Source organism: Melanerpes formicivorus, unplaced genomic scaffold (genome assembly GCF_026170545.1).
Source record: "Melanerpes formicivorus ecotype bairdi unplaced genomic scaffold, bMelFor1.0.p_v2 SCAF_5, whole genome shotgun sequence".
Taxonomy (NCBI): Eukaryota; Metazoa; Chordata; class Aves; order Piciformes; family Picidae; genus Melanerpes; species Melanerpes formicivorus.
The window spans coordinates 14463735-14476092 of NW_027142357.1; the positions used below are offsets into that span (position 1 = coordinate 14463735).

At 37.3% G+C, this 12358-nt stretch overlaps 1 protein-coding gene across 3 annotated transcripts; it reads left to right on the forward strand.

The window, feature by feature from the left end:
* Positions 1-48: 48 nt before the first annotated feature.
* Positions 49-11426, forward strand: MDH1B (malate dehydrogenase 1B). 3 transcript variants are annotated; one of them, XM_068137785.1, is made up of 10 exons: positions 49-85; positions 531-643; positions 1564-1698; positions 1859-2001; positions 2661-3163; positions 4577-4718; positions 5678-5841; positions 6894-7033; positions 7741-7805; positions 9435-9511. In XM_068137785.1, exons 1-9 carry the CDS (start codon positions 64-66, stop codon positions 7786-7788), a joined length of 1410 nt encoding a protein of 469 aa, XP_067993886.1. In that variant the 5' UTR covers positions 49-63; the 3' UTR covers positions 7789-7805; positions 9435-9511. The 3 variants fall into 3 exon arrangements, with proteins under 3 accessions (XP_067993886.1, XP_067993887.1, XP_067993888.1); XM_068137786.1 differs by lacking the exon at positions 6894-7033 and having other exon boundaries at positions 9435-11426; XM_068137787.1 differs by lacking the exon at positions 1564-1698.
* The last annotated feature ends 932 nt before the right edge of the window (positions 11427-12358 follow it).

Below are 12358 nucleotides of genomic sequence, written 5' to 3' on the forward strand. Positions count from 1 at the left end.
TACCGCTGCGCGCGACGCGTTGCTGCGCAACGTCGAGTTGACGGTTTGAGGGGCGTCTCGCTCATGGCTAAGTTCGTGTTGGCAGGTGAGGCGAGGCAGGGCGGCGGACGCCGTTTCAGAGAGGGAGGCAGTCAGCGCCCGTGGCCGCCCCTTGTCTCTGCAGGCTCCGTAGACTTCTATTCTTTTAGTCTTTTGTTGAAATCAGCGTCGGTACGGCACGCTGCCTCAACCGTTCCCGAGTCAGCTAGTCCCGTCGGTGAGACTTCTGCCTCAGCTGCTGTCCCCGTCCCGCTGTAGCCTTCTCAGCCCTTTAAGTGGTTGTTGACGAAACTGTTTACCCTCCGAATTTCTCTTTTTATTGCTGGCTCATACACTGCTGTTAGCTTTCTGGGAGCTCATAAAACATTATTTTTTTAATTTATTTTTTTTTTAAATAACTGCAGCAATTGGAAAAAGGATTTTGCTATTAGGCCTTTATCAGTTAATGTCACAAAATCTTCCATTTGTGGTGTTTTCACTTGCGTTCACAGGTAAGGCAAACTGCCCTTACTATGCCAAAGCTGAACTCCTGGCTGACTATCTCCAGGCTAGCTTGCCAGACTTCAGGGTTCACAAGATCCTTCAGCACCCTGACAAATGGGAGGTAAGGGATAGTAAGTCACGTTGTTAGAAGATGCTTCAGTGCTTTACTAAGAAACAAATAAACTTATCTTCAGTGTGTCTCCTGATACCAGCATTTTGATATCTGGGTAGAGGTGCTGCAGAAACAGCTTTGGCCATGAGAGGTAGCCAGAGGAAAAGTTTGCATCTGAGAGGCTGGCGTTCTCAAGACTCTCAGCACAGATAAAGGGCACAAAATGTGTGCCATCCTAAGAAGTTAATTTTATTTTTTAAAATTAGGTATAAGTGGCTGTAAAGCTTTTGCACACTGTGATTGCATATGTGCTCAGAGTTGTTAATCATCAACAGCATTTCTGACATTCAGGGGCTTTGAATTACACTGGAAGTATGAAATTAAATCTCACACATTTGTTTACAATGTGAGTAGACCTTTCTGAGAACTCTTGCTGTAGATGTGACATGTCTACAATGTAGTCCCTATAAAGAATTGAAAAAAAATGCAATGTTCCTTCATGAGATAGTACTGTGATGTCTATTACCTCATCTATTTAGCTTAACACCTCCGTCAAGTAACTTAGTTAAGCGAACAGCAATTAGCCTCTGCAGCTTGCTTACCTTCTGCTGCTAAATAGGAAGTCTCAGATTACTCACTGCTTCACAACACTGCTGTCTTCAATAGCACTAATACAGCAGAGCAAAATTACAGCTGTAAAATCAAGCAGAACGAGGGCCTTTTGCTCCTTTGCTGAGGTGCCACAGTGTATCACCATGCCTTGCTTTGTGGTGTTTTCCTATTTTTTACATGCTGTTATGTAAATTGTGAATCACTTTGTAATTATGTATTGAGAAGAAATAATAAGGTTTGTAGCTGTAATATCAATCTTATCAAATGTGAAGAAGTATTAAAATCTTTGGGGGGGGGGGGGGGGGTGTTTACATTAGCAGTGGCTTCATGATATTTGTGAAATGAATGGATGGGAACATAGACAGTCTCCTATCATTTGGAGAGAACTATTGGACCGAGGAGGGAAAGGTCGGCTTCTGGGAGGAGTTAATGATTTTCTGGAACACGCTCAGGTAATGAGCTGCCTTTAATACTGTAAACCCATATTTTACTTTCTGTTCTAATAATGTTGGGTTTTATTCCTCCTTTAAATGTGAAACAAAGCTGTCCTGTCTAATGTTATCTGTCTGTCTGGGTTGTAATTTGATTACAGATCATCCTTTTTGTTCTTAGCGCTATTATGGCATCACCTCAGTGATGCTGGATGAGGAAATGTTAGACATTGCTGATGAGAACCTAAAGACATATATTGAAATTGAAAAAGAGGAGGAAGAGATTAAAAGTCTTGTCAAGCCTTTGCAGATCTGGATCACCAGGTAAGAGCAAAATCAGTATCTATGAAGTTTCATTCAGCTTCAGGATAATGCACTTTTCCTGTCATGTATAGCAGATGTAACCATCTGAAGTTATACATGAATCCTGTAATTTCCTATTTGAATTGGGTTCTACACCCCTCACTATGAACATTCAGTATATAATTTAGAAATTATTTCTTCTTTTGTTATGTTTTGCACCAGTTCAAGGTAAGGATGTAAACAGGCAACATTTAGCCCTGAGATTACCCTAGAGAAAAGCAAATGTTTGCAAAACAAGCCACAAATTTTGTAATGCAACTATCCTGCCTAAATGTTTTTGGAAATATTGAAGTAAGTAGAGTACCATGCAATTCTAACTTTAGAAATTTCTGTATTTCTGGTAGCCCTAATAGAGCACCTTAAAATATAGTGGTTCTTTAAAGTCAACAATTTTTAAGTAAAAGTATCAACTGACATATACAGGATGAAAAAACTTCAAATGAACGGTAGACCCAAATGTTTTAACCTGTTAAAATGACAGAGCAAAAAAATAATTCAAGGTAATGGTCTATTTAAACATAATCAACTACAAGAGATCTCTGTGTTTATTTATCTAATACTTCCAAACCAGCATAGGTTAATCATGAACTATGTATTTTCTATATCCTTCTCTTTATCAGTGCATCATCTCCAGTCTGTTATCAGCTGATCCCTCTGTTGGCAAATGGAGAAGTGTTTGGGATGACCACAGATATCAGTATCCATTTGTTTGACACTGACAAGTTTAAGGAAGTTCTTTCTGGTATCGTAATGGAAGCTGAAGACATGGCATTCCCACTCCTCTGCAGTATTTCAGAGCACACTGAAATACATGAGGCTTTTGTTCAAGCTGATATTGTCATTGTTCTTGATGATGTCCTCTTAAACCATGAAGTCCAGTCCCTTGAGAACTACATTAGAAAAGTGAGTGATATCTGCCAAGTATATGCTCCCCTGATTGAGAAGAATGCCAAGAGTGAGGTCAGAGTAATTTCATCAGGAAAAAACTTTGTGAACCTTAAGGCCATGCTGATCATGACATATGGCCCGTCCATTAAACCTGAGAATGTCATTGCTGTTGCAACATCATGGGAAAGTGTGGCTAAAGCCATGCTAGCCAGGAAGCTGAACATGAATGCTGCAGGTGAATATTTATGTGTTCTGGTAGCATTTGAGTAATTCAGTGGATGGATACCTTTGAGAGTACATATTTCTTTGCAGAATACAGTTGATGTGGGTGTGGAAATGCAGCTAGAGCAGTGCATTCACTGATGGAATGGCTGTACAGAATGCCAGGATGTGACTACCAGGTGCTACCATTCCCTGATATCCATTCTCTGGGTGTGTGCTTGATTCTGTGAATGTTAGTTCTTTTGCTAATGCTTGGAGACTCAGCCCTGCCAGTTAGATGTGTGTTTCTGCTGGAACTATACTAAGAAGGACTGAGCTGTGTTGTGGGTCAAAGACTAAGATTTCAAGATTGCATTTGCAGTCTGCAGTGCATTGTAGTATTGGAGACACACAAAATAGCTGTGAATTAACATAGCAACATAGCTTAGCCTGGAGAAGAGGAGACTCAGGGGTGACCTTATTATTCTCTACAACTACCTGAAGGGAGGTTGTAGACAGGCAGATGTTGGTCTCTTCTCCCAGGCAGCCAGTACCAGAACAAGAGGACACAGCCTCAGGCTGCACCAGGGGAGCTTTAGGTTGGATGTTAGGAAGAATTTCTATACAGAGAGAGTGATTGCCCATTGGAATGAGCTGCCTGGGGAGGTGGTGGAGTCGCTGTCATTGGAGGTTTTCAGGAGGAGACTTGATGGGGTGCTTGGTGCCATGGTTTAGTTGTTTAGGTGGGTTGGATTGGTTGATGGGTTGGACACGATGATCTTGAAGGTCTCTTCCAACCTGGTTTATTCTATGCTGTGCAGATAATGAGAGTACAGTAGAACTTTGTTGTAGCATTATTTCAGGGTTAATTACTTTTCTTTCTCAGGTCAGTTGTTACATCTTGGTTATGTTTTCATGGTGCTGCACTGCATGACAAAGATGTGGTCCAATAGTCTGCTCAGCACCAGGATTCTTTCAGCATTGCAGGAGAAGGAGTAGGAACTGGTCTTCAGTGACAAATCTAGGTATTTTGGAGCCTAATAAAATACAAAAGTAAGTTAATAGGCTAAATAGCTTATCAGCAGGTTATTTGAGAAATTCCTTTTGCACCAAAGCAGGTAGTTTGGGACTTTTCTAATGATTCATTTCTATATATGCATGTACAGGACTGCATGTATGCAATATGATTTGGTTTGGGTTTTGACATCTAAGTATTTACTGGGCTTTGTTTTTCTGTACAATACATGATACAAATGATATTTTTTTTTCAGCTTATGATGAGGTTTCATATGAAGAAACTTTCAGATCAAACTATTCCTCCTATCAAGGCAGGACACTTAAAGATAATTCATCATTAAGGGAACTTACGAAGGTCATCTAGTCCAGCCTACATTGTGAAAGTATGAGCCTATCTCTTCATTCATCTCTGTATTTTCTTCTGTTACAGGTGTTAAAGATGTGATTGTTTGGGGCAATATTACTGGCCGCAACTATATTGATTTGTCACATGCAAAACTTTATGGATATGATTGTGCTATTTGGGGCCCAGCTGATTTTCCACGTCCTTTGTTGAACATGATTCATGATAGGTACAGTACAGATTTTTTTTTTTAATAAAACCAAATAACTGCTATTAGTCCATGTTTAATAAATATCAAGAGAAGATTTTGTTTTCAAGATTTATCTTTACTGACTAGCTCTATACTTAAAGGAAAACTCAAGCTGAAGTGCTCTGTCTACAAAAGAAGCTGAGTAGCTCCTAGTGCTATATATAGCTCCGACTCTCCTGCCAACATTGTTTATAACTATATTCTCCTCCATACTAAATGTGTTTCTCTTCTATCATATTCCAAGCAGCCTATAAAATGTAGTGGAAGTTTGGGTAGCAGCTTAGATGTCTGGTATGCATGAAGAAAGTTTGAAATGATACTAAACGTATCGGCATCTTGAAGTACCTGAATTCCCATTAAACATATGGCCTGAACATGCTGGTGTAGTCAGTTACCCAAAACAGGCAATCTGTTAACATATATAAAAAGGATGCTAGGCAGCCAAATAGCTTCTTGTGGGAAGAGAAGTAGCGGAGAAAGGATGAGTACAGTGAAAGGGCAGCAGATGTGACATACCCTTATATCTGACTATATTGAGCTCCCCCTCTGGTCTAAACCTAGCATTTACTGGATAGCAGACATTCATTTTATCCTGTACTTGTGCTATGATAAGCATAGGGAAATTATGGTTCGTGGTTGTCTTTTACATAAGATGGTAATACATAGTGATATAATCATTAATAATAATAAAGATTACAACTTGAGCAAATTACTTTACTTTCATAGGTAAGTGCTTTATTGCTACCTTTTGAACCATTTTTTGTTAGATCCTATTTTTTTCTGTCTTTAGGTGCCTTGCTTTCAACAGTGAAGTTTGAGTAAGTTTTGAGTGCTTTCTTCCTACAGGCTTAATTATTTTTTTGCCTCTAAAAAATTACATATCCTTTAGTCACCTTAGTTTTTTGTTTCTCCACCACCCCCCTCTCTTTTGCTGGTAGTGAATGGGTCCATTCAGAACTTCAGTCTGCAGAGAGTTCACTGAGTTCCCAGGTCAACCATTGTGTAGGAATGTTACCTGCTCATGCAGTAGCCACTGTACTGAGATACTGGTATCATGGCTCTCCTCCTGGGGAGGTCGTTTCTGTGGGAGTACTTACTACAGGTAAATCTAGTTTTCTTGGTTAATCTTTAAGAGCTTTCCCCAGGATGTAGAATATTATTTTTAAATCTAGATTTTAAATATAAATGTGTAAACCAAATCAGGATATAATGGGAGGCTGAGGGATATTTTTTCAGCATAAGAAACTCCAAATCTAAGAAATTTTACTCTCCAGAACTGGTGATTTGATACTCACTTCTTATAAGCATCTCTTAGGTTAATGTTATCTTGTTGCAGATTGCCTCTTAGTCTTTTAGTTTAAATATTTTCTGGTATATGTGTTCTGTCAAGGACTATTTATAGTTCTTAGAGCCTAAGCTATGCAAACCTGTTCTTGTGTAGTTACATGGACCAATAAATGGAACATTTCACAACAGCCATTTATTCTTTCTATGAAATAAACTATATATTCCACACACACACCCACCCCCCACCCCCATTAAGATGTAAAATTCTTATAGCATTTCAAATACAGCATAGGAAAGACACAGACCTGCTGGGACAAGTCCAGAGGAAGGCAAAAAATATGATCTAAGGGCTGGAACACCTCTGCTGTGAAGAAAGACTGAGAGTGTTAGGGTTGTTCAGCCTGGAAAAGAGAAGGCTCTGGGGAGACCTTAGTGTGGCCTTCCAGTGCTTAAAGGGGACCTATAAGAAAGATGAGGACAGACTTTGTAGCAGGGCCTGTTGTCATAGAACAAGAAGCAGTGGCTTTAAGCTAAAAGAAGGGAAAATTTAGATTAGATAAAAGAAAGAAGTTTTATACTGTGAGGGTGGTGAAATGCTGGAACAAGATTGCTTAGTGAGGTGGTAGAAGCCCTAAGACCTTTAAAGGTCCTTTCCAATTCAAAGTCATGTGCATCTATCTAAAATACAAAATTACAGTGAAAGGGGAACTCTCTTGTCTTTGAACACTGCACTGACAAATGCAGTCTCTTACAGTTGCAGATTTTTGCAACTCTGTAGGACTTAATCTTGGCACTGGTAAGGATGTGTTTTTAATCAGAAACAGTATGATTGGGTAATATTAAGAGGGGTTTTTTCTTCTACTTCAGGTCAGTTTTGTGTTCCTGAAGGAATTGTCTTTTCTATGCCAGTGAGGTTCCAGAATGGTAACTGGGAAGTCATGACAGAATTAGAAATTAATGAAACAACCCAAGAAATTCTGGGCTGTTTAGCCCATGAGCTGATTCAGGTGATGGTTTCTTGTATCTAGTAGTATGCCCATTCTGCCACCTATGGGTCCCTTGCAATATAGCTTTGTTCCAAGTGTTAGTTGTACAGTTGTAGATGTACAATCTGCTCACATGCACTTTGGCATGGTAAATACCAGGTATTTAAAAGTGTAAGGTATTATTTATATATTGAAATGAACAGAAAACTGTTCTGTCGCCCAAGAAGGAGCTGATAAAACAAATTTACCTATGTAAGTGTTGAATTTGCATGCCAAGTTCTGCAGGATGTGTGCCAAACAGAAATAATAATTTACTGTTTCTACGTTCTGTGCTGCTGATATTGATTTTGCTTGTGATTCAGACTACTATGCCAGAAAACATATTTTTGGGGGTCTTTGTGGCTGTGATTCAGCATGAATCAAGACCAGATTTTACTGGAATTAGAGATTTTTCAGAAAATACAAAATCAGTGAGCAGTAATTTCATCATGAACTTCATGTTCACTTAGAAATAATAATTTAACTTGATTAAATATTAAAAGACTAAAAAGACTAATTTCAAGCTCCACATTCTAGCTTCAATTGGATTTTGAGATCTTCAGTCATACTAGTAACATGTGAGGACTCTTTTACATACTGTACATACTGTAAGTTTGTGCTGGAAATTACAGTGGATGAAAAGAATGGGTTATACTAAAGCTACCCTTTTTTTTTTTTTCCCCATTCAGGAAAAGCAAATAGCTTTAAAGGAAACAGAAGAAATGCACCACTACTAAAACATACTTGCTTCAAGGTGTGTTTTTCTCACCATAAAAGATGAGATCAAGTTTTAAGTGAGAATTTCAGTAAATGGATTCTTATACCTCTTTCATTTAAAATGGAGGCAAAATCCTTCAGGAAGGAGTAACAGTAACAAGTGTTTCTCTGATGTATCCTGACCATGCCTGGGGCATGATGACCGGAAGTGAAAGCCTGCTTGGTAGCAACCTTGTTTTAATGTTTCCACTGTGTCATTCACAGTTCATGAATATAAAAATTGAGCATACATAATACATTTAGCAAGACACCTTTTGTCTTAGGTTCTTAGTAAATCTAAAATCTATTTAACCAAATTAACTATTACTACAAAAGTACTTTCACTGTATGGCCTACTATATATTTATGAAGCTATTCTTTACTATACTGTCTAGAAATAATGAGTTGAATTTCTAACAGAGAAAAAATACTGTAAAATGGAACTCAAACTTCTCAGCTTTCTATGTGTTACAGTACTAAACAGTTTGTTCAGTATGTTTGGCCTATAAGCATGTCAGAAGGAGAGGTTGAGACACACAGACAGTAAGCTGAAAAAGAAATATTGTTACTCTGCATAAAGATAGCAATGTCCGTAAGTGGTGGCCACATCTGCTACTTCTTTCAGTTACAGTATCTGAAAGATCTCTTAGAGGTCCCTACATTATAAATTATTAAGCCATTTCAATTTGTTAATGACACACTAAGTTTATAATTAATTAATGTTTTAAAATACATAGTGATATGAGAATTTTATCTAAAAGTCTGCAGAACAATTTCAGTATCCCTTCTTAACACTTAGGAGCACGTGGGAAGGCTATAGGCCACGTAATATTGCTATGGCAAAAGCCCCCTGAATACACAATCTGCTTTTCCCATGCTCCGCATATTCTCCCAAGTCTTTCTGTGCTGCTACCTATTTTCTTTTTCAAGTCCTCTTGAGATTATATAATGGAAAGAAGAATTATTCATCAAATTAAGAACAGATGAACTTTTAAATGTGTTTATTTTTTGTTTTCTCTAGCCATTTATTTCTGCTTTTAGGTCCTACAGGCCGTTTCCATGGATTATATTTCTTTCCCCCTTCCTTCAAATACTTTTCCAGTACTTTTGTATCATCATTTGCTGTACTGTGATCTCTTCTTCTGCATTTAGGGCAGGCTAAAGCATGGGGAAACTTCAGATCTTGATGCCCAGCTTGATGCCCAGCTTGATGCCTTTCATGAGCACATAAGCCTTTTTGTTATCCATGCTTGTTTTTCAGGAAAAGACTACAGAAACAATAGGATTTTCTTGATATGTGCAGAGTATAATTGTTCCACTACTCCTGACCTTGATTAACCCAGACAGGAGATTCCCAGTTAGATAGGAGTATTCTTCCCTGTCTGCTCCCTGCTTGTATGGCACTGTTTTTCTGTAGAGCTGCTTTATTGTGACTGCTTTAAACACAAGAAGAGGGTCTTTCCATAGCTGGCAGCTAACTGCTTAGTTGTGGCATACTCCTGAGAGATTAGTATCAGGTGCCCTACTGTTTAAATATTACAAAAATGATTTGCTTATCTCCTTGCATGTGTAAGTGCTTTAGGAGATTGGCAAAAGTATTTACTGCTTTTACTTTTTTCTTTTTCAGAGATGGAAACCTTGCCTACTGGTCTCTTTAGCCAGAATGAGGAGGAGGAAGTGTCTGGAGGAGAATATATATTCTCAAGCAAAATTAAATTGTTACTAGAAAAATGTAAATGCATACACCTCCTTAGTGACAAGATCATTTCTGTTTCCACATTTTTTATCTATTTCAAGAGTTTCATAGGGACTAAGATATAAGTTAAAGATGTAATTAATTATGTTGTTGTCTGAATGGGATTGTTGCAGAACTACTTCCACTTGCATGTGTTTGGTGTCTTAAAAGATGGAGACTGTGTTAAATTAAATAGGCTATTCTAGGTCATTACCACGAGAACTTACTGTTTTTCCTTTTTGAATAGTTGCACCGTTTGTTACATGAGACTGTGCTGTCTGCATTATTGTGCTAGCTTTCACCTCAATTTCAGTCTCTATAGCAACACTGTTTCTCAGCAACTGGGAGATGCTTAGTAAAGGCCCCTCAATTTAGAAATATTTCACTCCAACCATATGGAAAAATTGCTTTGAAACAAAGATCAAAGAATTTTTATCTTTAATAATTCAGGATATTTATTACTAATTAATTAGTGTTCTCTGTTTTGACTGCTTAGACAATTACCTGATACTTTGATCTGGGCCTTTGCCAGGCATTTGTTGTGCACAGCATTCATTTAAAAGCAAAACCTTTAGTACTATGTCTTGAAGTCAACTTCTAAGTGCTATAAAACTACTGGGCTTCTCTGGTGGTGTCATCCAACTTCTAGGACTTCAGTCAGTAGCTGAGAGAAAGGTAAGTGTGGTTATGATATTTAAGAGGAGGCAATAATTTCAGCCTTTGAATGCAACAAAGAATGTTTTCACCCTTCACATGAAACAAAAGTAATTGTAGTTTATTTTATGTATATTTAAAATGTTGATGATGTGCTGTCTGATTTCAAAAGAAGGAAGGCCTCTGTGATGAAGTCAGTTGATCTACTTGGCGATTTCTGCCTTACTTGATCCAGTTTGTCTTTCTCTGTACATTAACTTAATTATGCAGAATGTTTAAAATTGCATTTCATTTGCTAAAGTACATATTGTGATAACCTGGATGGGCAAACAATACATATATGTAATAAGACAAGTTACTTTTCTTGAGCATTCCAGTAGGATTCAAGAATAAAGCTACCTCTCTACATAAAAATGTTTGCGTTAATGGGGTCAGGGTTTATAATTGTAAAAAAAATTGTTTCATCTACAATTGTAATTAATTTTAAATTTGTTTGGTTTGTGGAAGTGTTTTTAATTATTAGTAAAGGGCACATGTAGCTGAAATACCACACACTGACTGAAATAATGTATTATCAATGAAGAGTTAGTTCAAATTTGATGGCAGACAGATACTGCTTCTGCTTTCATATTATGTTGATTACAAAGTAGATGTGTTAACTGTGAAGCAGGTCCTGTTTATTTTACCCAAGCACTCCTACTGAAATCACAATCTGGATTCTCCATAGAGTTTTGCATATAAAAATGTAGATTTTATATATATTGATAATACCTTTCATAACTTTATGGAGGCAGGGTTCCTTGGTATGATATTATGATGTTGCACAATTACAGCTAGTTTGGTAAAACACATGAACAACATACTTAACTTTAAGACCATGAGTACCCTAGTACAAGAGGATATTGTGGTTAGACATATGGGTAATTTAAAGACATTGTGCTGTACTGGATAGAGAGCTTGCCATCTTACAGTAAGTATCAAGTACTAATAGATAATTCATGCTGCATCTTTCCTTATTTGAGTGAGCAAATAGTAATGAGTTCTAATTTAGGTGAGTTTAACCTGTATTTTTTTTTTTTTCATTCATCCTCTTGCTTTATTTTATGTACCTTTGGTGGGGAGGGGGGAAAAAAAGGAGGAAAACATGAGTCAAACTCTGTTTGTAAGTCTGTCTTTTAGGTTGCTATATGTAGTTTTCATTAAGCACGTGTGTTTAATTAATTGCTTAGAATCTTCTGATTTCATTGGTTTCCATACACTGACTTTTCTATCAAGTTATGCAGAGGCATATACTACTGCACTATTTTAGGAGTGGAGTAACTGTGAAAGCAAAGCTTCATGCCTGTGTACATGTTGGACAGAACTGCAGTCTTGCAGAACCCAGGGTTGGGTCAAAACTCTAAACCTGAGTAAGGAAGAAAATGGAAGAATGGTGAAAAAGTAACCTAGTAGTATTTCTTTCAAAGAAAGACTTCAATAAAATGTATGGCATTGTAGTCTTTATTGAAAAAGTTATTAAAGCAAAACTTTATTTCATCCTTTTAAGTATTTGTAGGTTATTTAGAGACTGAAACATAAAGTTGCAGCTTTCACCAGTTAAAATGGTGAGAAGCATATTTATGGTATCATAGATCCCTGAATGTTTATGCTTCATAATTTGCCATTATTAAAGTGAATATTTGGGTAAATTCGGATAGCCAAAAGGTAGTATACTGAATTAATATTTATTCATATTTATAATTTATTTTTGTGTTTAAAAATATAATGTTATTTATAGTGTTAATCCTGAGTGGAGGCATTTAGTTTCTCTTATTATCAGGGATATAATTACTTTTGCTTTCAGGATTGTGTAGAGAAGTCAGTTCACGGTTATGCTTTCTATTTGCCTTCCTTCTCAGCTCAAAAAGAAGAAGTGTCAGCTCAGATGAAAACTTTATTTCTGTTGGAAAATTTTAGAAAGTAGACTTGTGATCAATTGCAATCAATTAATCTTGGAAAGAATCTGATGTAAATATATGCGATCCTATATGTGAAAACTGAACTCAATAGTGAAAGATCCCATTTCCTGTATTTGAAACCGGGTTTGCCCTGGTACTATTCTGTAATTACTGGAATTGCTTCTGCCTTATCCCAAGCAGAGAGCACACAATTTTATGGAGTTT